This window comes from Myxocyprinus asiaticus, chromosome 14 (genome assembly GCF_019703515.2).
Source record: "Myxocyprinus asiaticus isolate MX2 ecotype Aquarium Trade chromosome 14, UBuf_Myxa_2, whole genome shotgun sequence".
Taxonomy (NCBI): Eukaryota; Metazoa; Chordata; class Actinopteri; order Cypriniformes; family Catostomidae; genus Myxocyprinus; species Myxocyprinus asiaticus.
The window spans coordinates 25796308-25821967 of record NC_059357.1 but is presented as its reverse complement, the minus strand read 5'-3'; the positions used below and the strand labels follow the sequence as shown (position 1 = coordinate 25821967).

The window sequence follows — 25660 nt, the reverse complement described above, 5'->3', positions numbered from 1 at the left end:
AGATTAAAGTCTTTTGCTGATTCTGTCTGACACTGCTTAAATAAACAGTTGCAGTAAAAAAAGGTTTAAACTGCTTGATGTTGTGAACTAGTTGTGTACCTGCAATAATATCCTTCTGCACTTTTGTATGCGCAGTGAGGATCACCTTGAAGCACAATGGATATATTAAAGTGGGTCATCTACGTTTCGTGCCGCTCTGTATTGGAGCCCTTCTTTTTTCTTACTTTAATAGTATTGTGCAATGTGATGTTATAGTTATTTAGCCTATTTATTTATTGAATAGCCGTTTGTCACCATGTTGAATTGCTGCACTTAGCATCCATATATCCCTCTGAAATTCATCTGATCGTATACATTATTATTCTTAACTAGATCCTTAACTAGTCGTTCAAACAACCAACCGATTAGTCAGTTATGAAAATTGGTAGTTTTGCATATCCCTACTTCTTGATTAAAAATGTAATATTTATTCATGAATAGTATGCAATCTCTGGCAAATTACCATTTAAAGGGGTAGTCACTCAAAAATGAAAATTGTCATTTGCTCAACCTTGTTCCAAACTTGACAACATGAGACAATGAGACAAGTCACCATTCACTTTAATGGTATGGAAAGATGAAAATGAATGGTGACTAAGGCTAACATACTGCCTGAAATCTCCTTTTCTGTTCTACGGAAATACAAAAATCATATGGGTTTGGAAAATAATGAGGGTGAGTAAATGAATTAATGTTCATTTTTGGGTGAACTACTTGAAAAAATGCACATTTTCTTATCATTTACTCTTATACCATCCCAGTTTTGTATGACTTTCTTTCTTCTGCTGAACACATGAAGATTTTTTAGAAGAATTTCTCAGGTCTTTTGGTCCATAAAATGCAAGTAAATGGGTGCCAATATTCTGGAGCTCCAAAAATCACATAGGTCAGCATAAACGTAAGCCATAAGACTCCAGTGGTTAAATCAATGTCTTCAGAAGTGATATAGGTGTGGGTGAGAAACAGATCAATATTTTAGTCAATTTTTACTATATATACTCCACCCTGCTCAGTCAATCTCCATTTTCACTTTCACTTTCTTGTGTTTTTGGTGATTCACATTCTTCATATGTCCCCTACAGGGCAGGGAGAAGAATTTCTTGCAAAAAAGGACTTAAATATTGATCTGTTTCTCACCCACACCTATCATATCACTTCTGAAGATATGGATTTAACCACTGGTGTCTTATGGATTACTTTTATTCTGCCTTTGTGTGCTTTTTGGAGCGTCAAAATGTTGTTACCCATTCACTTGCAATGTATGGACCAACAGAGCTGAAATATTCCTCTAAAAATCTTCATTTATGTTCTGCAGAAAAAAGAAAGTCATACACATCTGGCATGGCATTTGGGTGAACTATTCCTTTAAAGCTTGTTGTTAGCTTTTTCTAAAAGCAGCTCAAGTTGCTTTCATCAAACAATCAAGAAAGAAGAGCTGACCAGATGCTTTGTTTCTGAAAGCAAATACATTCTAGTAAATGGGAACATGGAACAACATTCCTGTTTGTAGCATATGTAGATTCCAGGCAGAAATTCAAACTGTATAAAAATGACTTTATTGTCTGCACACATTAAAATTTACAAATTGTACAAGACAGCATAGACATTAAAAGCACTGATTACATTAGGATCTGAACCTAAAAGGTTAAAAACAACATTTTGGTGATTTTTTATAGTGTTGATTGTCTAAAAGTGGATAACAAGCTAATCCCAGTGGTATCCGATTCATCACTCTTGCTGAGTCACCATCTTCAACATCCTTAAAGCCATTGGGCCCTGGTCAGACGGGATCTGTCAAGACATAATGGATAGATCTGTTCACATACAAACATCGAAACTGAAAATAAATACAGAGGAAATTATTTTCTCTTGACTGTTGAAGCTAAACCAATATAGCCCAGCACATTCACTGCCATGGTTGTACATTTTGATGAATATATTACTGAACAAAGTAATTTGCCAAATACAAAAGAGTGGGAAATATTTGATACCATATGTCCAGCTTTGAGGATCCAGTAGAAGGCAAAGTTCTTGTAGGTCTTATAGAAGGCTCCAGTTTGGTTCTCTGTTTGTGGGTCCTCCAGTGCTGTCCATTTCATCTGGTTAAAATACTGGAGTCCATTCCATTTTAGCTGTTTCACCCACTGCTCCTGACCTGCCCACACACCCACAGATACAAATAATTATCACTGCAGTACAGAGACATTATCCAGATAGCATCCAACAATGATGCTATAAGTTCCTAAATGTCAAACCTCTTTAACAGATGGGTCAAATGGAGCTTACTGGCCAAGTCCTAATATAAAGTCTGTCAGCCATTCTGAAAGCTTTACTCATAGATTGCACATTGCAGTCCTCACCCACTGTGTCGACAATGAGATCCAGCTGGCCATTGTAGACTGTGACATTGACTCCTGAAGCCAGAAGCTCATCCACAATGTTCACAACAGGCTTCATGAAATCTCCTGCCATGCTGACAAATACAGCCTCAGATTGACCTGATGGAATAGTAAAGCAAATGTAAAAAACAATTTGTAAAAATGAGCAAGTTAGGACTATTACACTAAAATACGACTCGCACTATGTTTGCACTATATATACTGTGCACATACCCGGATGACCCAGGGCCAATACTAGGAAAGTTCTCTATTCGTCTGACTGGAGGGTCGCTCTTGGTCGTTTGGCCAGCAGACTCCCCTAGTCCCCCCACTTAGACCCGGCCATTGGATGACCCACTACATTTGCCAAAATGTGCAGTATACTGTACAACTAGAGCACATTGTGTGCAACACAGTATCCCACAATGATGAATGAACTGGAAGCAATGAACAATATTTATGGGGTGGTGGTGGCGTAGTGGGCTAAAGCACATAGCTGGTTCAATCCCTACAGCCACCACCATTGTGTCCTTGTGCAAGGCACTTAACTCCAGGTTGCTCCAGGGGGATTGTCCCTGTAATAAGTACACTGTAAATCGCTTTGGATAAAAGCGTCAGCCAAATGCTTAAATGTAAATTTTATATTTTCTTCTTAACTCCATATTTGACTGCCAACATAACTGGATGCCACTTACTGAATTAAACATGCAAAGTGTTGAGGTCATGTGACAATGACAATGGCTACGTTTACATGTACACCAATACTTTGATTATTGCAATAATCAGAGTATCAAGAATAGTCAGATTAAGATGTTTAGATGATTTGGCTAATCTATTCACTCCCGTTTACATGCTACTTGCCATTACTCTGATAATTTGCTGAGAAATGTAATGTTTTATTGTTTTTTTTTTAATATAAATTAATATTTATTACAAAAACAGTTACACTGGTTGCTCAGTCTGTTTTGATTCACTAAAAAGAATCAGTTCATAAGAGTCATTTGTTTGTGAATCGGAGTACACTGGGCACACTTGATGTTGTTGTGTTCCACCCGTGAGGACAAACTCTTTTTATCTCACCGACATTCAATTCAGACTTCAAACTGACCACTGCAGGGGACGTTTACATGCCTGTATAAAGTGATTAAAATTAGTATTCCACATATCTTACTGCGATTATCATTACTCTGATTATTAGCATAATCGCAATAAAATATTAATTAATTATTAAGTATTCTGTTTACATGAGCTACAGTTTAAATCACAGTATTGCCTTAATCGCATTATGAGGGTGCCTGTAAATGTGGCTAATGTAGCATACATTTATTGTTTATTTATAATTTTAAAAAAAATTGTAGGCAGTATGCTGGTATTCCATTCTAAACCATAGCAAATGGTTTGTGAATTTTCACACACAGGAACATCTTTGTAAATCATAAAAATAACTAATTACCTCCCCATGTGACATTCTTTGGAATGACCCCAAGCTTCTGTCTGATTGGCCCGTTCATCAACTCTGAAAGGGACTGACGGTGCAAAGGGCGAATGTGACGTCGCTTCAGTGAGGCTGTAAAAACAGGACAAGAAAATACCTAAAACCTTTTCATTTGGGTAATGAATAGAAATATGTGAACATACTGAATTGAATAGAAAGTTTTAATGTGTATGTTGAGATCCTCACAGAGAAATCCATCTGTGGTTTGATCTGAACTGCTCTTCATCTCATCAGAGTCTTGAGTGAGGATGTTGTAGAAATTCACTCCATTTGTGTTCTGTAACAAAACACAAAGAACTGAAGCACATGACATATTCATCAACCTAAGTTTTTAGCTTAATCACATGAAATGAAACAATACATTATAAAAACCAGTATTCCTTATACCCACGCCTTTTCACCAATTATTTTCATGACTTTTCCAGTCATTTGTGATTGACTGGCTTTTTTCACCTTTTAAAAAAAATATCTATTTTAAAATTCCTTAATATTTCCAGGGTTTACATGACCGTGGGAACCATGATGAACATCCTTCACTAGACCCTACAGTATTTTTAAACTGTACATAAACTTTATTTCAATGCACTACTGACCTGTTCCACCACATTCTCTGTGATAGACCACATCTCAGTGGCTTTTTGATACTGGCCCTGATCCAGAGCCTGCTGCACTCCCTTTGCTGCTTTGTTCACCTCCTCAAGCCCATTGTCATCCAACATAGACTATACACCACAACATAGAGACAGCATGCAGTTATCTGGTTCTGTACAATGAATGACTGAAAGTTAACATTTCAATCTACCATTTCACAGCCAAGTCAGAATTGGTGGATCATTATCAAATAAAAACCAATACGCTATGATTAAATCATTACTGTAGTAGTTTGATTTGATCATACTTAATGCACTCATACTCAGGGCCGTAACCACAATATACATTGAGGGGGACAAGTCCCCCCCCCCCCCAATAATCAAATATGGCCAGATTGTCCCCCCAATAATTGATATCCTTGTTGCTGTTCTGCTGCAGTCCATTATGCACTGCTATCTAATTGTCATTAAGTTGTTGCAGAAATAACATAATGGTTTAAAAAAAAAAAAATGTAATTTTTAGTGCAGTACAGTAGTCTAACAATGCTCATCAATGTCATTTGAGAATCTTCTGAATTATTCCAGCGCCACACAGCATGCACCTGTGTCAGCAGTTCAGGTTAAGAGTGCCAGTGTCATGTAAGATATCAGTATATAACTAAACATGCAATATTTGCCCACTATTTTATGATTGAAATGTTGTACAGACCAACAGTAATTTCCAGTGGTGCAAACTACTCACCATTTGGTGAAATTTGCCGTTTTGAATTAAAAACGTCACGTCCAGTACGTAATTCGTATGTCATTCATAATTGTGAATGTGAAAACATTAACGGAGTAGTTTTCAGCGTATCAGGCTCAAGACAAAGAGCGAATGTGTGTATATTTTAAAGGAATTGAATGCATGTGGTTATCTGAAGTACCTTTTTAGAAAATTCACTTGATATTGTCTTAGAAAATGATCTAACACAAAGTAGAGCATTATCACCTAGATCAGAACTAGAACATTAGATCTGTGACTTGTGGCTTCAATTGAGTTTTTAGGTTTTGGCAAGGACAGTGTCATATTTTTAATGCAAATATTATTAGGTAACAATTTAAAATCGATTGAAGATTTTCTAAATTTCTTTATATCTTTAATTCTGAATTTTGTACAGCATCTCCTAAGAGTCCTCTTTTAAAAGAGACTTTTTTTATTTTGAGGACAAGTCACCAGTTAAAGGAGAAGTTCACCTAAAAATGGAAAATGTACTTTTGCTCACTTATTTACTCACCCTTATGTTGTTCAAAACCTTATGCCGTTACATTTTCTTGGAACATAAAAATAGATATTTTAAGCAGCTCTATTCCATAGAATAACAGTTTATAGTGAGCAGGATCTGTCAAGCTTCAAAAAGGGCAAATACTACAAAGCACTATTAAAGGTTCAGTATAAAGACATCATAACAGTGTGACTCGTGCACTATATTCCAAGCTTTCTGGGGCCATACATCAGCTATGTGTTGTATGGACTACTTTAATGTATATTAATAATGATTTTTTTTTCTTTGGACCTTGACAGCAGTGGTCAATATGAACCGTTTTTGTATGGAAAAGAGCAGCGTTAGGATTCCTGAAGAAAATATTGTGTTAAGATTCTGCTGGGGAAAATGAGGGACAACTTGATGGCAGTAAATAATTCTGTGTATTTTCTTTGTGCTAGCCAGCTGATGTCATGTCATTTTACAGATACATCAATGATGAAAAGAAATTCAAATGATATTCATCCTTTCTTTGATACAGCACAAAAAAGAAAAGATGACTAAAACAGGCAAACTGCTAGCAATGTAGACACAGTGGTAGTCTTGTACTTAATGAAAAAAAAAATAGCGTTTAAAACCTAAAATTATAAAATGTTGGGCCTTTATCGCATTTAAAGCCTTTATTCAGAAAATTATTGCATTCAGAGCCTTTACTATTTTAAAGGACAATTATATTTGTGACCTCAACACCCACGAACCCCACCCCCAAAATGGTTTGGTCCCCCACAATGTTCAAGACATTACGGCCTTGCTCATACTCAATCCCTGTGAGGAGAAGACAGGGTTGTTTATGGTTACTCACTGTGCTGTAAAGATAAGGACCCCAGGTCATGACTGAATCTGTAGACAAAGAGTAAGTAGTTGGAGGTGTTGAATTCTGTATTGTCATGTGAGCCATCTAAGGAGGACTATGATTTTACACTATAAAATGCGATAAATTAGAACTTTAACATGCATCATGACTGGTAATGTGAGATGTAAATGAGATATCTTTTAAAAGACTTAAGGTATCACACATATTACAGACCTAAAGGAGAGATCCAGGAGTCTCCCAGTGCCACCCCAGCAAAGTTACATTTGACTGAACCCCCTTTAATTGCCTAAAGAGGAAATTGGCATTCAATGCAGAATAAAATTAACTTGAGCAGTGCTCAGTAAATGCCCAATAAAGAAAAAACTAGTAAAAAAATAGATTTAAAGGGATAGTACACCCCAAAATGAAAATTCTCTCATCTTGTTCTTCTGCAGAACACAAACAAATATTTTTAGAGGAATATCTCAGCTCTGTAGGTCCATACAATGCAAGTGAATGGTGATCAGACCTTTCAAGCTCTTAAAATCACAAAGCAGCATAAAAGTAATCCATACAACTCCAGTGGTTGTATTTTTCCAACAATTGTTCACAGACAGATTGTTTCACTTTTAATTGACTATATCACAATTCCAGTAGGTCAGAAGTTTACATACACTAAGTTAACTGTGCCTTTAAGCAGCTTGGAAAACAGAAAATTATGTCAAGCCTTTAGACAATTAGTTTCTGATAGGCTAATTGGAGTCAGTTGGAGGTGTGCCTGCGCATGTATTTTAAGGCCTACCTTCAAACTCAGTGCCTCTTTGCTTGATATCATGATAAAATCAAAAGAAATCAGCCAAGACCTCAGAAAATAAATTGTGGACCTCCACAAGTCTGGTTCATCCTTAGGAGCAATTTCCAAATGCCTGAAGGTACCATGTTCATCTGTACAAACAATAGTACGCAAGTATAAACACCATGGGACCACGCAGCATCATACCGCTCAGGAAGGAGACGCATTCTGTCTCCTAGAGATGAACGTAGTTTGGTGAGAAAAGTGCAAATCAATCCCAGAACAACAGCAAAGGACCTTGCGAAGATGCTGGAGGAAACGGGTGGAAAAGTATCTATATCCACAGTAAAACTAGTCCTATATCGATATAACCTGAAAGGCTGTTCAGCAATGAAGAAGCCACTGCTCCAAAACTGTCATAAAAAAGCCAGACTAGAGTTTGCAAGTGCACATGGGGACAAAGATCTTACTTTTTGGAGAAATGTCCACTAGTCTGATGAAACAAAAATGTAACTGTTTGGCCATAATTACCATTGTTATGTTTGGAGGAAAAAGGGTGAGGCTTGCAAGCCAAAGAACACCATCCTATCTGTGAAGCATGGGGGTGGCAGCATCATGCTGTGGGGATGCTTTGCTGCAGAAAGGACTGGTGCACTTCACAAAATAGATGGCATCATGAGGAAGGAAAATTGTGTGGATATATTGAAGCAACATTTCAAGACATCAGCCAGAAAGTTAAAGCTCGGTCTCAAATGAGTCTTCCAAATGGACAAAGACCCCAAGCATACCTCCAAAGTTGTGGCAAAATGGCTTAAGGACAACAAAGTCAAGGTATTGGAGTGGCCATCACAAAGCCCTGACCTCAATCTGATAAACAATGTGTGGGCAGAACTGAAAAAGCATGTGTGAGCAAAGAGGCCTGCAAACCTGACTCAATTACACCAGTTATGTCTGGAGGAATGGGCCAAAATTCCAGCAACTTATTGTGAGAAGCTTGTGGAAGGCTACCCCAAACGTTTGACCCAAGTTAAACAATTTAAAGGCAATGCTACCAAATACTAACAAAGTGTATGTAAACTTCTGACCCACTGGGAATGTGATGAAAGAAATAAAAGCTGAAATCATTCTTTCTACAATTATTCTGATATTTCACATTCTTAAAATAAAGTAGTGATCCTAACTGACCTAAGACAGGGAATGTTTTCTACGATTAAATGTCAGGAATTGTGAAAAACTGAGTTTAAATGTATTTGGCTAAGGTGTATGTAAACTTCTGTCTTCAACTGTAAATATTGATCCGTTTCTCACCCACACTTATATAATCACATATAAAGACATATATTAAACCACTTGAGTCTTATGGCTTATTTTTTGCTGCCTTTATATTAATTTTGGAGCTTTAAAGTTCTGGTCACCATTCACTTTCATTATATGGACCTACAGAGCTGAAATATTCTTTTAAAAATCTTTGTTTGTGTTCAGCAGAAGAAAGAAAGTCATACACATCTGGGATGGCATGAGTGCAAATCATTTTTGGGTAAACTATCCCTTTAAAAAATCTAAACTGATGCCACAGAGTCAAAGTATACTTTTGAGGAAGTAAGTACTCTTCTGATTCATGCTGTTCCTCTTTTAGATCATCAGAACACATGATTCCTTCTGCAGTTTTCTACAATATTGCTTTTCAGATGATGCATAAGCTGAGAGAGAAGACAACAAACATTACCTTTGTGAGCTCAAGAGAAATAGCTGCTGCCATTTTGCCTCCATAAGACTCAGAAAATATATAGAAAGGAATACTCTGTTGGGGAAGAAACGTCTGTTAAGACAAATGAAAAAGCGATGAGCAAATGATATCTGGCAGGTGCTATTGTTTTTGTTTTACCTGAAACTCTGTCTTTAGAGAGAAAAAGTTATTGAGGAGGACCATCATGTCTGATGCCACCATTGCAACGTCCTTGGTGAGGGCATCTTCAGTGTCTGTGTAACTGTAGCCGGTACCTACTGGGTTATCCACAAATAGCACACTGGATGCATGCACCTAAACAGATACAGAAATGTTTATTTTCTGGGAAAAGTAATGAGTCAGACTTTTTAATATAACACACACAGCTTATATTTAAAAAAAGATTTGTTGTTAAATGTTTCGAACAGAAAATGCAGAATAAAATCAGACAATTACATTTCTAAATTCCCAGAAATTAACCTCAAAATCAATGTGGCAGATATGAGAGTGAAGTAAATATATATTAGTTTACATACCCAAGAGGTTTCTCTTGGCTTCAGGTCTCTATCCAGTGGTCCAATTTCCTCAAAGTTGCCAAAACCACAGCTAGATCCCCCAGGACCTCCCTAAAATAGCAATGAGCATGATCATCATGTTCAGGTTTATTTTGTGAGACTATGTAAGACTGGGTCTCAAAATTGAGTGAACATTTTTGGACATCATAGGTGCATTGGAATACCTATCTACATTATAAAATCACTATGAGTAACTACACATATGTATATATAAATAATAATAAATAACTATTAGTTAAAGGCGTAGATAGAACAGATCACACAGAGGGGTTACAAACCTGCAGCCACATAACTAGAGGTAGTTCTTTATAACTGGCACTGGAACTGTTGGCGTAATACAGCCACCAGAACATATGTGCTCCCTGACGGACATCCACATATCCCCATGATTCTTTGGCTTGAACTGGAACACAAATACCTGTTGTGTGACAAAAAACCCCCAACAACATCTAAAATAATTTTCAGTATGGTTCAATACAAGTTAAGCTCAATCAACAGCATTTGTGGCATAATGTTGATTACCACTAAAATGTATTTCAACTCGTCCCGCCTTTTCTTTAAAAACAGCAAAAATCAGGGTAACAATGAGGCACAATGTAAGTGAATGGGGCAAAATGTTAAAATAGTATAGCCACAAAACGTAAACAATATACATGTTAACATGATTTCAGTGTGATAAAATCGCTTTCTAACCTATTCTGTGTAAAGTTACAGCCAAATATAGTCCATGATGACGTAACGCCATAAACAGCAATACCCTAAATGAACGATGATTTAAACAACAGTACAGCTCAAATAATACATGAGTTTTAATAGAAGAATTAATGTAAGTGCTTTTATATAATTACAAGCTTCGCATTTCTGCTTTTAAACCCTCCAAAAATTCACTTTAACTTCGATTTTAAGAAAACGAGGGACGAGTCGATTCATTTATTTTTTATTTTGTGGTAATCAACAGTATGCCACAAATTGCGCTTAACTTGTTTTGAACCCGTAACATTCCTTAACTAAAGTCAATTTTTCTTTCGTGCTTGTTTTAAGTTTGAACAACTTAAAATGTACCTAACTGCAAATGAAGCTGAGATTTAGTTTAAGTTCGTTGCGCGAGAGGAGCTCTATTTAACACTTGATACTAATGTAACTACAGGCATCATTTTATCCTTTGCGTTTGCTTTTTCTCTAAAGTTACATATTATCTGAGAATCAACTCATCTTGCAATTACGTCCCATGTAAAACCTCGATGGCTGCAAATAACTGAGTGACTGAACAAGAACACACGCATAAAAAGTAACCTCTACGTTTTTAAAAGTACAGTTTTAAGCACATACCTTTATGAAAACTTTCAGCAAAGAGCAGCGCAACAACCAGCATGCCAATCCACGACCGCGCCATTATTATTGATCTCAAGCTCACTTAATCAGGCTGGCACACTGGCTGTGTTTGGACCCACCGGCTATAAGTATTGTATCCCAATCCTTCGAGCAAGGTGATGTGAAGTACAGTATCATATGACTTCGGTCAGCTGACGAGACGTGATAGAACCACTAGGAAATAAACTCCAGTTATTCTCTTCCAGACCAGTAGAGGGCAGGAGAGTTTATCATAGTGCGACTGAGCTCGTCCTCGTTTAAAACAGTGAGTAGCCCTCATTGTAAGAACTGCACACAGTGCACTGGCATGGCCACCTCCAGTCTCAACTCCATCAGGGTCCGATTGTACTTTGATTATCCTCCTCCTGCAACACCCGAGTGTCGTATGTGTTGGCTGCTGGTGGACTTAAACAAATGTCGAGTTGTCGCAGATCTGTCCAGCATAGTAAAGGAAAAGTTTGGCTTCAGCCGTAAAACTATTTTAGATCTGTTTATTGAGGATTGCTACCTGCCTTCCACAGAAAGCATCTATATAGTACGTGACAATGACAGTATAAGGTAAGCACTGCATTGTATGATAATATAATGGACGTTTATGCTTTTTAAAAGCTTTTATGTTGACATGTATTTCTCCATCACTATTGACAGGGTCAAAGTATCCAGTCCTGTTTATGTTAATGGAACTGAGGCCTGCCAACACTCTGAAACTCACGATTCAAAGACCAAGAAGAGAGGGAGAGAAGAAGAGACGCAAATCTGTGTCACACAAGGTCAAAGTAAGAAAACGAAGCATGAAGATGCCCAAATCAATGGCTCCGCACCAGCAGCGGAAGGCAAAAAGAAGAAGAAGAAGAAACATAAGAAAAAGGAAGATAAGCAGTCCGTTAACAAACCTGCAACCCCTCAAAAGACCCAAACAGCCCCTGCTTCTAACACAACCAACAGAAAAACAAGTGGCAAAACAAACGCAAAGCATCACAAATTCACATCAGATTCTTCAGACAGCAGTGCAGATGAGTCTCAAAGTAAGGCCCCTCCACCAAAACCTAAACCCAAGCAGTCAAGTTCAAACAAGAGACCTGCTGTAACCGCACGGAAAGAAAGCACATCATCAGATTCATCCTCTTCTGATAATAAGGCTAAACCAACCACCTGCAAAAGCAGTGTTCCTGTGCAGACACCTCCTGCAATGCCGAAACCATCCACCTCTACAAACTCTAAAATTCCACCTAGAACACCTCGACAGAGAGCAAGCTCCACAGATTCTTCCTCCTCCATCTCCTCATCATCATCACCCAGCCAAGTCAAACCTTTAGCTAAGAAATCACAACCAACAACTCAGCTCTCCTCAACCACACAGAGTTGTGCAGCTCAATCTACCTCTGGCTCCATCTCTAAAAAGCCCCAGGATGAGGCAGACAGCTCAGACTCCGGTGGCAGTGAAATAGAGTTAGTGATTAAGAAACCGAACTTGCATGGAATGGGGTTGAACATTGCTGGTTTGAGGCCTAGTGATGGTGAGGCAGCAGGCAGGGCCAGAGGAAACACAAGAGGCCAGGAGAGGGGCAAAGGTCGGGGTGCAAACCGAGGCAGTGGGAGAGGAGGCTTTGGTAGGGCCAAGGGAACACCGTTTAAACAAGACTTTGATTACAACTATGAGAATGACGAGCCGAAACAGAGAGATGCTCTGACCAATGAAAGTTTTATTTTACAGGTAAGATGAATGTGAAGATGGTAGTTTATTTTGCATTAGGCTATTAACCTTAAAGGTATAGTTCACCCCAAAATGAAAATTCTCTCATCATTTACTCACCCTCATGCCATCCCAGATGTGTATGACTTTCTTTCTTTCTTCTGAACACAGATTTTTAGAAGAATATCTCCACTCTGTTTGTCCATACAATGCAAGTGAATGGTGGCCAAAACTTTGAAAATCGCAGAAAGGCAACATAAGTGATCCATAAGACTCCAGTTGTTTAATCCATGTCTTCAGAAGCGATATGATAGGTGTGGGTGAAAAACAGATTAATAATTTTTTTTTAAATTTATTTTTTACTATAAATCTCCCAATTTCACATTCTGAAAGTTAAAGTGGATATTTATAGTAAAAAAAGGACTTAAATATTGATCTGTTTCTCACCCGAAGTGATATGGATTGCATTTTTTGCTGCCTTTATGTGATTTTTGGAGCTTCATCATCATTCACTTACATTGTGAGAACCTACAGAGCTGAAATATTCTACTAAAAATGTATGAGTAATGATGAGTAAATGAGAATTTTCATTTTTGGGTGAATTATACACAACTTTGTCTTTTTTAAAAAAAAATATTATTATTTACTTTAGCATAAGCACTAACCCTTCAGTTCCTTTTGTGTGTTCTTGTAGAATCCACCAGCACCAGCCCCCAGACGAGACTACACCACTTTGCCACTACTGGCAGCTCCCCCTGCGGTTGGCCAAATGATTGCCTTTAAGGTATGACTCACTCTCTCTCTATCCTTCTGTGGTGGAAAATGCTTCAAATCTCCACCCGATCTGCTGAGACCAACGCAACCTTCAAGAAACAACACAAGACAGACCTCTGCCACAAACACTTGATTAAATAAAGGCACTTCCTAACAAAAAAAACAAAAAAAATCACTTCTTCTCTACATTTCTGTATTTATAATTCTGCTCCAGTTTCTGTAGTACTTTGATTTGCTTTTGAATCCCGATAATGTGATACTACAAATATGGCTGGGTCCGGTATTATAAATTGCATGTGTTTTTCCTCATATTTAAGTTGCTTTGGAGTAGAGCATTGACATTGACGAATTATAAAAGAAACACAACATCAGCCTTTTTTTCTGTCCCCTGATAATATTATACAGTATGTGTTATGTGATATTTCTTTATTTCAATGTCTTCATATACCTTCTATGTGAACAGTTTTCCATGGAGATGTACTTATGAATTATTTTTGATTGTTCTCCCGTCACAGCTTTTGGAGTTGACAGAAAACTACACACCAGAGGTGTCTGATTATAAAGTAAGGTTCAAAGTAGGGATGCACCGATGTATCTGCTGGCGATATTTATTGGCCAATTACTGACCAAATTAAAACCATTGGCATATCAGTTATTAGCATGAAAACACCGATATTCACTGTAAAATCTCTGTGTATTCAAATGCACAATCCAGAAATAATAATAGCCACAATATGTAGAAAGGTTGGCACTTCTAAGAACATACCCATAACATATACATCATATTTAATCTTTATTCTTTCTCGTTCTCCCGTTAATGCAGAAAAAAATGCCATAAACGGACGAGACGGTTGTGAAAGCGGCTTTTAACTATTGGCTACATGATGAGGAAAAACATCCAAAACGCTTTGAAACTAGCAGACTTTGACTTCTGAGACAGTGGAAATTAGATGTATTGGAAATTTATTGTTAAAATGGTTAAAAAATAAAAATTTTTGTACCTCTTTTTACATTTTAATCATTCCTAAATAAAACTGATCTGGTGACAAAATAAGCTAAGTGGCAAAATATCTGTATCATCAGCCTATGGTTTTTGTTAAAATCGGTATCGGCCAAACTATTTTACAAACTCTTTTTGGTGCATCCATAGTTCAAAGCCATTTCTTCAAGCTCATTCAAATTTTCTTATTCCTCTGTAATGTAAATTGTATTATGGATATGTTCTAAAATAATCTTTAGTGCTGTGTTTTCATTTAGGAAGGGAAGATAATTGCATTTAATCCTCAAACAAAGATGATGGAGCTAGAACTGCTCTCACAACCTCAAGGTATCACAACTCATTAAATTATAAAAATTTGAAACCTGGAGATTGACAGCACCTTTCTTAGCTGCTTGTTAAATTGCATCATTGCTTCTGCAACAATAATTTATTTGTGTCTTTTAGCCCCAGTTGAACCTGGCAAGTTTGACCTGGTATATCAGAACCCTGATGGATCTGAGATAGTGGAATATGCTGTCACACATGGATCACAGGTATTGAATGTACTCCCATTATATAGTATTAGCTACCAATACCATAATTGTTTATTACCTGCTTTAATTTATTCAGAAGGGTACTGGAATAGTGTAATTGAAGAGATCCAGCCTGGTTCTGTGTAAATCATTGTAAAACAACGTCATGTACAGTGCTGTGATAAAGTCTTTGCCCCCATCCTGATTTCTTCTGTTTGTGTGTATATCTCATACTAAATTATTTCAAAAACAAAATCTAACATGAAACAAGGGCAATCTGAGTAAACACAAAATACAGTTTTTAAAGAATAATGTTATTTCTTGAAGCAAAGAAGTTATCCAACACCTATGTCACCCATGTAAAAAATGAACTGCCCCCCTTAAGCTCAATAGCGGGTTGTGCAACCTTTAGCAGCAACAACTGCAACCAAACGCTTCAGATAACTGGAGATCAGTCTTTCATAACGCTGTGGTGGAATTTTGGCCCACTCTTCTTTGCAGAACTGCTTTAGTTCAGCCACATTGGAGGGTTTTCGAGCATGAACTGCCAGTTTGAGGTCCTGCCACAGCATCTCAATTAGGTTCAAGTCAGGACTTTGACTAGGCCACTACAAACTTTATTTTTTCTTCTTTTGAGCCATTCAGATGTGGACTTACTCCTATGCTTTGGATCATTGTCTTGCTGCATAATCCAGTTGCACTTGAGCTTCAACTCACGGACTGATGAACGGACGTTCTCCTTTAGAATTTTCTGGTAGAGAGCAGAATTCATAGTTCCCTCAATTGTTGCAAGTCACCCTGGCCCTGAAGCAGCAAAGCATCCTCACACCATCACACTACCACCACCATGCTTGACCGTAGGTATTTTTTTGTGGAATTCTGTGTTTGATTTACATCAGATGTAACAGGACCCCTGTCTTCCAAACAGTTCCACTTTCGACTCATCCGTCCACAGAACATTCTCCCAAAAGGTTTGAGGATCATCAAGATGTGTTTTGGCAAAATTCAGATGAGCCTTAATGTTTTCACCTCTACACCCTAATATGGATGCCATTTTTGGCCTGTGTCTTTCTGATAGTGGAGTCATGAACAGTGACCTTTATTGATGCGAGGGAGGCCTGCAGTTCCTTGGATGTTGTTCTTGGCTTTTATGTGACTTCCTGGATGAGTCATTGCTGTGCTCTTGGAGGAATATTGGAAGGTCGGCCACTTCTGGGAAGGTTCACTACTGTGCCAGGTTTGCTCCATTTGAAGATAATGGCTCTCACTGTGGTTCTTTGGAGTCCCAGAGCTTTTGAAATAGCCTTGTAACCCTTCCCATACTGATGTATTTCAATCACCTTTTTCCTCAGACATATCACCCTGTAGCTCTAGACTGGTTACCCACTGAAGCTAAGCATGGTTGAGCCTGGTCAGTACCTGTATGGGAGACTTCCTGGGAAAACTAAGGTTGCTGCTGGAAGAAGTGTTTATGAGGCCAGCAGGGGTTACTCATCCTGTGGTCTGTGTGGGTCCTAATGCCCCAGTATAGTGACTGGGACACTGTACTGTAAAAATGCACCGTCTTTCAGATGAGATGTTAAACTGAGGTCCTGACTCTCAGTGGTCATTAAAAATCCCAGGGCACTTCTTGTAAAGAGTAGGGATGTAACCCCGGTGTCCTGGCCAAATTCCCCCCATTGGCCCTTATCCATCATGGTCTCCTAATAATCCCCATCCATGAATTAGTTGTATCAGTCCACTCTCTCCTCTCCATCAACAGCTGGTGTGTAGTGAGCGTAATGGCGCGTAATGGCGCACTATGGCTGCCGTCACATCATGCAGGTGGATTCTGCACACGGTGGTGGTTGAGGAGAGTTCCCTGTTCACTGTGTAATGCGCTTGGAGTGTAGTATCAGAAAAAGTGCTATATAAATGCATCATTCTTTCATTCATTTCTGGAATTTTTTTTTTTTTTTTCAACCTTGGCATAGTGTGCTACTGGATGGGACCTTTTAGCCAAATTCTTGCTGCTGAAAAAGTTCTATGTAGGTGTTGATTTGATTGAACAGGACTGGCAGTAATCAAGCCTGGGTGTGTCTAGTCCAGCTAAACACCATTATGAATGCAGTTTCATAAATATGGGGATTTAGTAACTAAACAACTCAGTTGGTATTGGATAACTTTTTTGCTTCAACAAATAACATTATGATGGTTGGGGCTTCGTTCAGGAGCGGGGTTGGATATTAGCGATAATTAATAATTATTAAAATCAATAGAACATTGATTAGAATCAGCATTGGCTTATTAATCCTTCAAATCAACAATCATCAAAGACAACTATCAATGATCAAAATCAATAGAATATTAATAAGGATTAATATTGCCGGGGCACCACCCTGGAATCAGGTACTATTAACCAGACAGTATAGCAGTCTCAATATAGGATTGTTCTCGTAGGAAAGTCAACGTCCGGAGAACATCGACATTCAAAAGGAAAACAATGAAGGCTTGAATCCGAGCACTGACATCCCCTGCCAGCCCTTGGCACAGGTGCATGCAGAACAATACCAAAACACTTCTCTTTAAAGTATAACAAAGTTTATTGATGCAGTAATATCAACTAATAATCAATTCAATGCAGTCGATAAACTTCCGACTTCCTACTACAAACTAAACAGTAACATGATTAGATATCGTGACAGATAAGCATATAATACATGAGAGGAGGGTAGGTGTGTGTGTGAATGTAAATAGGTGGGTGTGTGCTTGTATGTAAGGAGAGGAGGAGTGCACAAAATGGCAGGCGTGGCTCTCGTGGAGAGTATGTCATGTGAGGTTTCCAGCTAGAGAATTTGGGTGCGAATGTGGGCGGAGAGACTGGTTAATGGCGTCTGCCCATTTAACGCGTGTCTCGGCTGATACGATAACTTAGGGACAAAGCTGGGCTCTATTGCCAAGTTATCTGTTCGCCAAATTTGTGTGTTGATATGCTTGAGGGGTCGTGTGTGTGTGTCCGGTTAGTACGAGAGAGAGAGAACAGATTATGGGAGAGACGGCAACCGTTAGTTTTATCACTCAGATACACTTGAACGTAATCTGTCTGCCGTGGTTGTTGGTTCATTAATGGATAAACTCAGTGTTCCGGTCTCATCCGCGATGGCGGAAATGCACAAACAGCCCAACGTGGTTGAACGACACCGCAAATCTCATTCGTGGTAACAGTAATACCTTGAGTATTATTAGCAGCAATGAGCAGACTCTGTGGTCCGTAAACTGTACAAGCAATAGCCTTGATACACAAGAATAACACACTATAATAATCTATCTCTGCCCAGACGTAAACCTCTTACTTGAGTCGCATGAGGACGCGGGTAGAATGTGTGTTCGTCCGTCGTTTTACTCCAACTCTGTTCCTCGAACCTTGAGTGATGACGGGAGGCCGTTTCCTTGCTCTGTCGTTGGGCGGTACGGCTGATTCTCGGTGGGTTGGCGGAGATATCGGCGAAGTTGACTCGGTTGAAGAAGGAAGAGAAATCTTCTTCTTCTGCAGGCAAAAGGGTGAGACGCGGATTGCTCAGCAGTCTCCTTCAGATCCGTTGGCGTGCTCGGTGGAGCATGGAGAATCTCGGCTCGTCCAGCGAGATGGAGATTGTATGGCCAATGTTCAGGTACGTATGTTACTTCCTTGGGTAACGAGGCTACACCTTGGAGCAGCAGGGCTGCAACTAGACGTGGCGCACACTGTCACTGGAAGCGAGCTTAGCGAGTTTTATACTCTCTCTGACATCATGATTGAGGGACACGTTCTGTCGTGCGTTTCATCCAATAGGAGTTGAGAGTTCGATCCTTCAGAATTTCACACCTAGGTGTAAAGTGAGCAAGGCTTGATGGGATCTGTAGTTTGTTTGGACTCCCTTTGTTTGTTTTTGGTACCATTTGTTTTTGTCAGGCTTTATGATGGTGTGTAGGCCTGCCTTTGTCTCCTATCTTAGCACATGAGGCCCAATATAATTTAAAAACTGTATTTTGTGTTCACTCAGATTGCCTTTGTTTTATGTTAGGTTTTATTTCAATTTTTGAAACAATTTACAGAATCAAGAACAGAAGAAATCGCAGCACTGTATATTGATTTCGTCATGTTTTATAAAGTCCACTTATAATTCTCAACAGTTATAATTGCATTGCCCACGCATTTGAGTCATATGCATCTAACTTAATGAAACTGGTCTTTGTGTAAAGGCTATTTTGTTGGTGCGGTGAGGTTTTTCTGAAAATATTTGAGATTTTCTGCAGGGTCGTCAGTGATCATCATGTGGCTAAAAAATGGCTTTTGGTGTGAAGAGTGTTTATGGCTAATTATCACCACAGTTGGAATAAAAGGGGTGTGGTTAAGACTCCATTCTTTGTAAAATGGTAGTTGTCAGTAAGCTGTAAAGCCCCCCCAAAATATACAGGTCATATGTTTTATTTACCCCAACCTTTTCCCTAGGCACATGGCATATGGTGTAAATTAAAATACAGAATCATAATTAGAACATGTATTGAAGGCAACACATACAACACACACGTTTTAAAAGGATAAGAATGCATACTCCATTTATATCATATTCAGCATTTATCCTGACAGAGCTAATGCAGGCACTCTTTGGCAAAGCTCTAAACCCTCTCTTTTGTAGTTTTGGATTTTAACCCCATCCCCCAATCCCACACAATTGTTGCTTTCTGATTATCCTTTTAAATTGTTAAAATGAAAGAGGGCAGTTCTTTGTACATGTGTGTGTGCTGTGGTAGGCTAAAACAAGCCTGTCTTTGATGTCTTTACTGCAGCTGACTGAGCGCTGGGATTCTCTTCTGGAGCCCCGGCTCATTGTGGAGAATGTTGGATGAGAGTCAGACAATACAAACAGGCCGAGCCATGTGGACCATGACCATTATTTTCATGTTGTTTTCAAATTTAAATGGTTAATTTCCACAAGATTGTAATTCTTTTTTTTTTGTTGTTTTTTTTTTTACAATGTCTATTGAATAAATAATTTGTTTTTAAAAAAAATTGTGGGTTGACCTTATTTATTTTACTATGGACTCTGCTGAAAAACAAACAGCTCACTAGCCAAAGGTTTTTTGCTGGTTGAAGATGGTCACTCAGCCTGGCCAATCTAATCTAATCTAGCTGGTCTCCCAGCATGACCAGCAAAAAAGTGCCCAAAACCCCCTCAAAAGCCAGCCAACTAACCAGCCTGACCAGCTTAGGCTGTGTTTTGTTTAGTCTTTTCAGCAAGGGATAAGCATATTTTCTATATTAAGTTTGTTCCAAGTTCAGATGGTTTGAGTATGTGCACCTGACAGTTTGAGTAGCAGCTGCTGTAATGTCAACCACTAAATTATTTGCATTGCAGTCCCATTCATAAATGTGCATCTTTAATATAACTAGATGGGTAAAGTCTATCAATACAAACTTTGATGTTGACTTGACAAAGCCTTGTGCAAAAGTTTAAAGAGCCCATATTATGCTCATTTACAGGTTCATAATTTAATTTTGGGGGTCTACTAGAATAGGTTTACATGCTTTAATGTTAAAAAAACACTTTTTCATAGTGTACATTGCTGCAGCACCTCTTTTCACCCTCTGTCTGAAACGCTCTGTTTTAGCTCCCATCTCTTTAAAGCCCCCCTTTCCGAAAAGCCCAGTCTGCTCTGATTGGTCAGTTGGCCCAGTCTGTTGTGATTGGTCTACTGCTTGGACCATGTGTCTTTCCATAACCGAAGTAGCTGTTATGCGGGCATTATGCATATGTGTTACACAGTGACATAGCTAAGTCACGAAAGTAATGACTGGACTGCAAACCAGGTGTTTCAGACAGTTCAGGAGCAGTGTTTTCTGTGGGAGAGAGTAACTCCCTTTGGTGTGGACTTTGTGCTTTGTAACTTTGCAGATATTTTACATGCACAAACAGCTGTTTTACACACTAAAGGAAAGGTAAAATCCCCAAAAGCATAATAAGGCCTCTTTAAACTAGCTAACTAACGGTCAGATAGATAGGTAAGTAGTCTTTGGATGGGTTTGTTAAAAAAAAAAAATAAAAAAAAATTTAAATTACAGTTGGAGTTTGAATAATCTTGTCCTGTTTGAACATTCCGTCAGTGTCGATGGGATTTTGGAAAAATCCTAAACCATGTCTGTAAAATAAAAGTATGTTGACTTTGTCAAACCAACATAATATTGTTTTCAATAGCCTATGCTTTGATTCGGAGATCATTCAAAATTGTCAGAGCAGACTAAAGACATCCTCAGGGCTGGCCCTACCTATTAAGCGACACAGGTGGCTGCATAGGGTCCTATAACCACCAGGGGACCCATTACCATGGGATTAGTATAGACAAATAATTATTTGCACTAAATGTAAATAACACTGGCCACACAGTCCTGCTATATGCATGACAATAGGCCAATGAAACCTGTAAAAACAATTTAAAAAAAATATTATATAAGTGTCGAAGAAAAGGAATGGAGACATAAGTATGTAAATTTGACAGTTATGTGTTAAGGAATGGCCGTGGCCACATTAGTATGACAGCTGACTTGCAGTTCGGGTGACACGAGTTTGAGTCCCTCTTTTGCCAGTGTCACTCTTCTCCCCATATCTATCCCATGGAAGTGAAGACTGACAGTTTCTGTTTGCTGTCAACCATCAGAGAGGTGTAAATAAAGTGTCTTAATGAGAGAGTTCACCCAAAAATTTAAATTCTTTCATCATTTACTCACCCTAATGCCATCTCAGATGTGTATGACATTCCACAAGTCCACAAGACTCCAGTGGTTAAATCTATATCTTCAGAAGCGATATGATATGAAACATCAATATATAAGTACTTTTTATCATAAATCTCCACTTTCACATTCTTTCACATTTTGAAAGTCAATGTGGAGATTTATGGTAAATAAATAGGACTTAAATATTGATCTATTTCTCACCCACACCTGTCATATCACTTCTGAAGATATGGATTTAACAACTGGAGTCTTATGGACTACTTTTATGCTGCCTTTATGTGATTTTTAGAGCTTCAAATGTCTGGTCACCATACACTTTGTATGGACCTACAGAACTGAGATATTCTTCTAAAAATCTTCATTTGTGTTCTGCAGAAGAAAGTCATACACATCTGGAATGGCATGAGGGTGAGTAAATGATGAGAATTTACAATTTTGAGTGAACTGTTTCTGTAAGTGTATAATACACTTATGTGCAAATCTTATTTATACAATAAGGCACTTGAGGCCATGCCATATTGTGAATATAGACACGGCTAAAGGGCGTTGTTAGGCACGACGCAAAGCGGGGTGCCTGAAACCCCTTCAGCCGTGAATATATTCACAATATGGCACAGTCTCGAGTGCTTTATTGCTTTTATAAAACGGTCACCACATAGTAAAAATATTAAGGACAGTAGAGTTCTCATGTCATTCACCCATCATGTAATTGTTAAGGTTAGCAGATTTTTTGAGCATTAAACTGGGACGGGGGAAGGGTGCAAATATTTATACACACACACATATATGTGATAGTGTATTTTATATTCCATTTACAATAATTTTAATCACATTTAAGCCTCTAAAAAATGTAGGATGACAAATAAATTTTAAAAAGTACAATTGTCATTTTCTTTAATATTGATCTTGCATGTGTAATAATACGAGCTGTCACTGCTGGAAACATTTTAACAAATTATTAACAAGTTGAAAGCTAGAAATTAAGCAGAATTACACGTATAACAATTAAATGCTTGTATTTTGAAAAAGTGCAGTGTGCATAGCTGTCTGAATGTGATCTGCCAGGTCCAATTTACCTCCGCAGGCTGTGGGAAAAAACACCTCACTAGCATTTTCACGTGCTGTAGACTCACACCATCAACACTTGGTGAAAAATATTTTGTGCTCCCACATGTAATCCATTTTGACGACTCTTCTCAGTAGCTTAAGTCTGAGAATGTGTTAATGAGTGACAGGTTGAAAACATCAATATGTTATTTTTGTTTGCTGTTTACAGAGTCTAGTGCTGTCACAGAGACAGGTGAGATATCTTACTAAACTTATTTCAGCAATATCTCTCGGGAAGTAGGAACATTTTTTGCATACCTTTTCATGAAAAAGTTATGCACCTACAGCACCTTTAAATTACTAATTTAATTCTTTCTTATATGCACAATCTTGGAATTTCATTAATGGTATTTATTAATTTGTGCATGTGATTGGTGTGTTTGATTCTAAAGCAGTTCTAAAGCAGTTATGCCTGTGCTAATGAACTACAGTTGATGTTTGCTTTTTTTATGAAATGGAATGCCCAGTTCCCACTACTTAGCAGGTCCTTGTGGTGGCGTGGTTACTCACCTCAATCCGGGTGGCGGAGGACATGTCTCAGTTGCCTCTGCTACTGAGACATCAATCCATGCATCTTATCACGCCACTGCGGAAACTCCCACAGCATGTGGAGGCTCATGCTACTCTCCGCAATCAATGCACAACTCACCACGTGAGAGCGAGAACCCTTAATCGCCACCACAAGGAGGTTACCCCATGTGACTCTACCCTCCCTAGCAACCGGGACAATTTGGTTCCTTAGGAGACCTGGCTTGAGTCACTCAGCACACCTTGGATTCGAACTCATGACTGCAGGGGTGGTAGTCAGCAACAATACTTGAGCTACCCAGGCCCCTGCCAATGTTTGCATTTTTAAGCTTTATGCGTTTGAATAAATTGACTTGTTTATTTGCACAATTTTAAGCTTGCTTATTGATGTAAGGTGTCTTTGGTTTGCTGTGGGGCGGCCCATTTTGAAAATCTGTTTAGGGCCCCCAAAATGCTGGCCATCCATATCATTTGTTGTGACGTCAAACCAAATATCTATCGCTCTTTCCTTCATTAACAACAGGTAAGCGCTATTATTAAGTTATTAAGTGTGACCCCTCCGCAGGCGCGAATGGTTTGTTCCAACTGAACAAGTGATGCTGCCGCTGATGTCAGAGCGCTGAGTAAGGCTGAGCTCCACCGCGAGCTGAGATGATGATGATGATGATGATGATGGTGAGTGCGCGGATAGACGCCGAGTCTCTCTAATACATTTCGTTTAACAGCGCATAATCATAACGATGGATGGCAATGTCTTCCCCGACCAAGAACAGCTGCTAGCATTCCTGAAAAAGCTTAAAGAAGTCTTCGACGTGTGTGACGAGGATGCAGACGGCTATATTCGGGTTGAGCACTTCGTGGACCTCGGTCTACAGTTCGGCCAAGGAGATGAAGTAAGATGCTCTAATTACATAGTCAATTTCATAATTCCATTATTCTAACAACGTTTAAAAAGACTAATATAAATACTGCACAACACTTCTGTAGGCTACATCACACCATGTAATCTCTGGAAATATTTCAGTAAAGTATTTCACTTATGTTATTATGCAAACAGGTTGGTATATTCACATATCTTCATATTCTCTATTCAGTAAAAACTACTGGGGTCAAACGTTTGTAATGCTGTAGCAGCTTTTGCATATTTAGCTTTAGTTTAATTATGACATTTCCACCAGGTAACCAAGACAACTGTGTCCTCACTCCATCAGCTGTGATGTCATCTGGCGTCACTTACAGATTCTTAGCAATTCATGTTTTATGATCTGTATATGATCTCTCTCTCTCTCTCTCTTTTTTTTTGTTTTTTTTTTTTTTAGAGATTAATTTTATAAAAAAAAAAAAAGTATTAACTGTACATTTAATACCAGGAACATGCCAATTAATGTCACAATATGACAGTTAAAACTGACTTGATTGATTTTTACAGTAAGGTACATGATTCACAGAATTAATTCACTGAATTTATTATTCAAGATTAATTTTTATGTATTCCATGTGACATCAAATTTCAGATTATAAATTAGTTTCAAATTAGATCACTTGTTCACTCCGAGGGGTGTTCATATCATTGCTGACTGGCATTTAAGCATGTCAGATACTATAGAAATATTATTTTTGGTACATGTTGGCACGTTTCACATTTTTACCCATATGTTTGGTGACACGGCTTAAAATATTTTTTTTGGCTTTATTTACTGTGTATATACATATACTGTATGTACAGTATACAGTATTTGTGTGTGTGATGTGTTTATATATATATATATATATATATATAATAAACGATGGATTGAATATCTACATATTTAAAAAAATTAGCATTAGGCTACCCTGTTTCCTTCTCAGTTTTGATAATAACTATGTAACCATGATAACTACTAAAAATATTCAGTGAAATAAGTTACAATGGAATAGAGGATTTATTTGATGAGTCATTGCTAAATTGAGTCATTGCTTTTCCTCCCTCTCTAGGTAATCATTGAGTTGATCTGTCAGTTCAGTTTATCTGCTCAAGAAAACTGCCTGTATTTAGAGCGTGACCAAAACAAACAACAATGACAGAGGAATCACTCATTATCCTTTAATGATCTACAGATACCTATTATTCTGCCCAATTGGGCCATGCTGTGTTTGTCAGTGGGCCTTTTTTAGTTACTCGTGTTTATAAATATATATATAAATTAGATGCACTAGAAAGCTGGACCCCTGGAATGTGCTGTCTAATGTCA

The 25660-nt window shown here is 38.3% G+C and overlaps 3 protein-coding genes across 4 annotated transcripts in view; 2 read left to right on the top strand and 1 right to left on the bottom strand.

The window, feature by feature from the left end:
* Positions 1-1579: 1579 nt before the first annotated feature.
* LOC127451503 (retinoid-inducible serine carboxypeptidase-like) lies at positions 1580-11208 on the bottom strand. 2 transcript variants are annotated; one of them, XM_051716252.1, is made up of 13 exons: positions 11020-11208; positions 9969-10093; positions 9652-9741; positions 9275-9430; positions 9116-9190; positions 6831-6903; positions 6606-6643; positions 4506-4634; positions 4099-4189; positions 3871-3984; positions 2400-2537; positions 2031-2194; positions 1580-1830 (listed from the first exon to the last, which is right to left on the bottom strand). In XM_051716252.1, the coding sequence occupies exons 1-13, from the start codon at positions 11081-11083 to the stop codon at positions 1768-1770; spliced, it is 1320 nt and encodes a 439-aa protein (XP_051572212.1). In that variant the 5' UTR covers positions 11084-11208; the 3' UTR covers positions 1580-1767. The 2 variants fall into 2 exon arrangements, with proteins under 2 accessions (XP_051572212.1, XP_051572211.1); XM_051716251.1 differs by having other exon boundaries at positions 9969-10108; positions 11020-11207.
* A 98-nt stretch (positions 11209-11306) lies between these two features.
* On the top strand, positions 11307-20026 carry LOC127451502 (coilin-like). The gene is made up of 7 exons (XM_051716250.1): positions 11307-11619; positions 11710-12775; positions 13449-13538; positions 14044-14091; positions 14786-14855; positions 14973-15061; positions 19850-20026. Exons 1-7 carry the CDS (start codon positions 11369-11371, stop codon positions 19907-19909), a joined length of 1674 nt encoding a protein of 557 aa, XP_051572210.1. The 5' UTR covers positions 11307-11368; the 3' UTR covers positions 19910-20026.
* A 4038-nt stretch (positions 20027-24064) lies between these two features.
* Positions 24065-25660, top strand: part of LOC127451324 (rab11 family-interacting protein 4A) — a 75571-nt gene continuing 73975 nt past the window's right edge. The window contains exon 1 of the mRNA XM_051715914.1: positions 24065-24322. Within this exon, the coding sequence (XP_051571874.1) occupies positions 24170-24322 (153 nt within the window). The 5' untranslated portion in view covers positions 24065-24169. The remainder of the gene's footprint in view (positions 24323-25660) is intronic.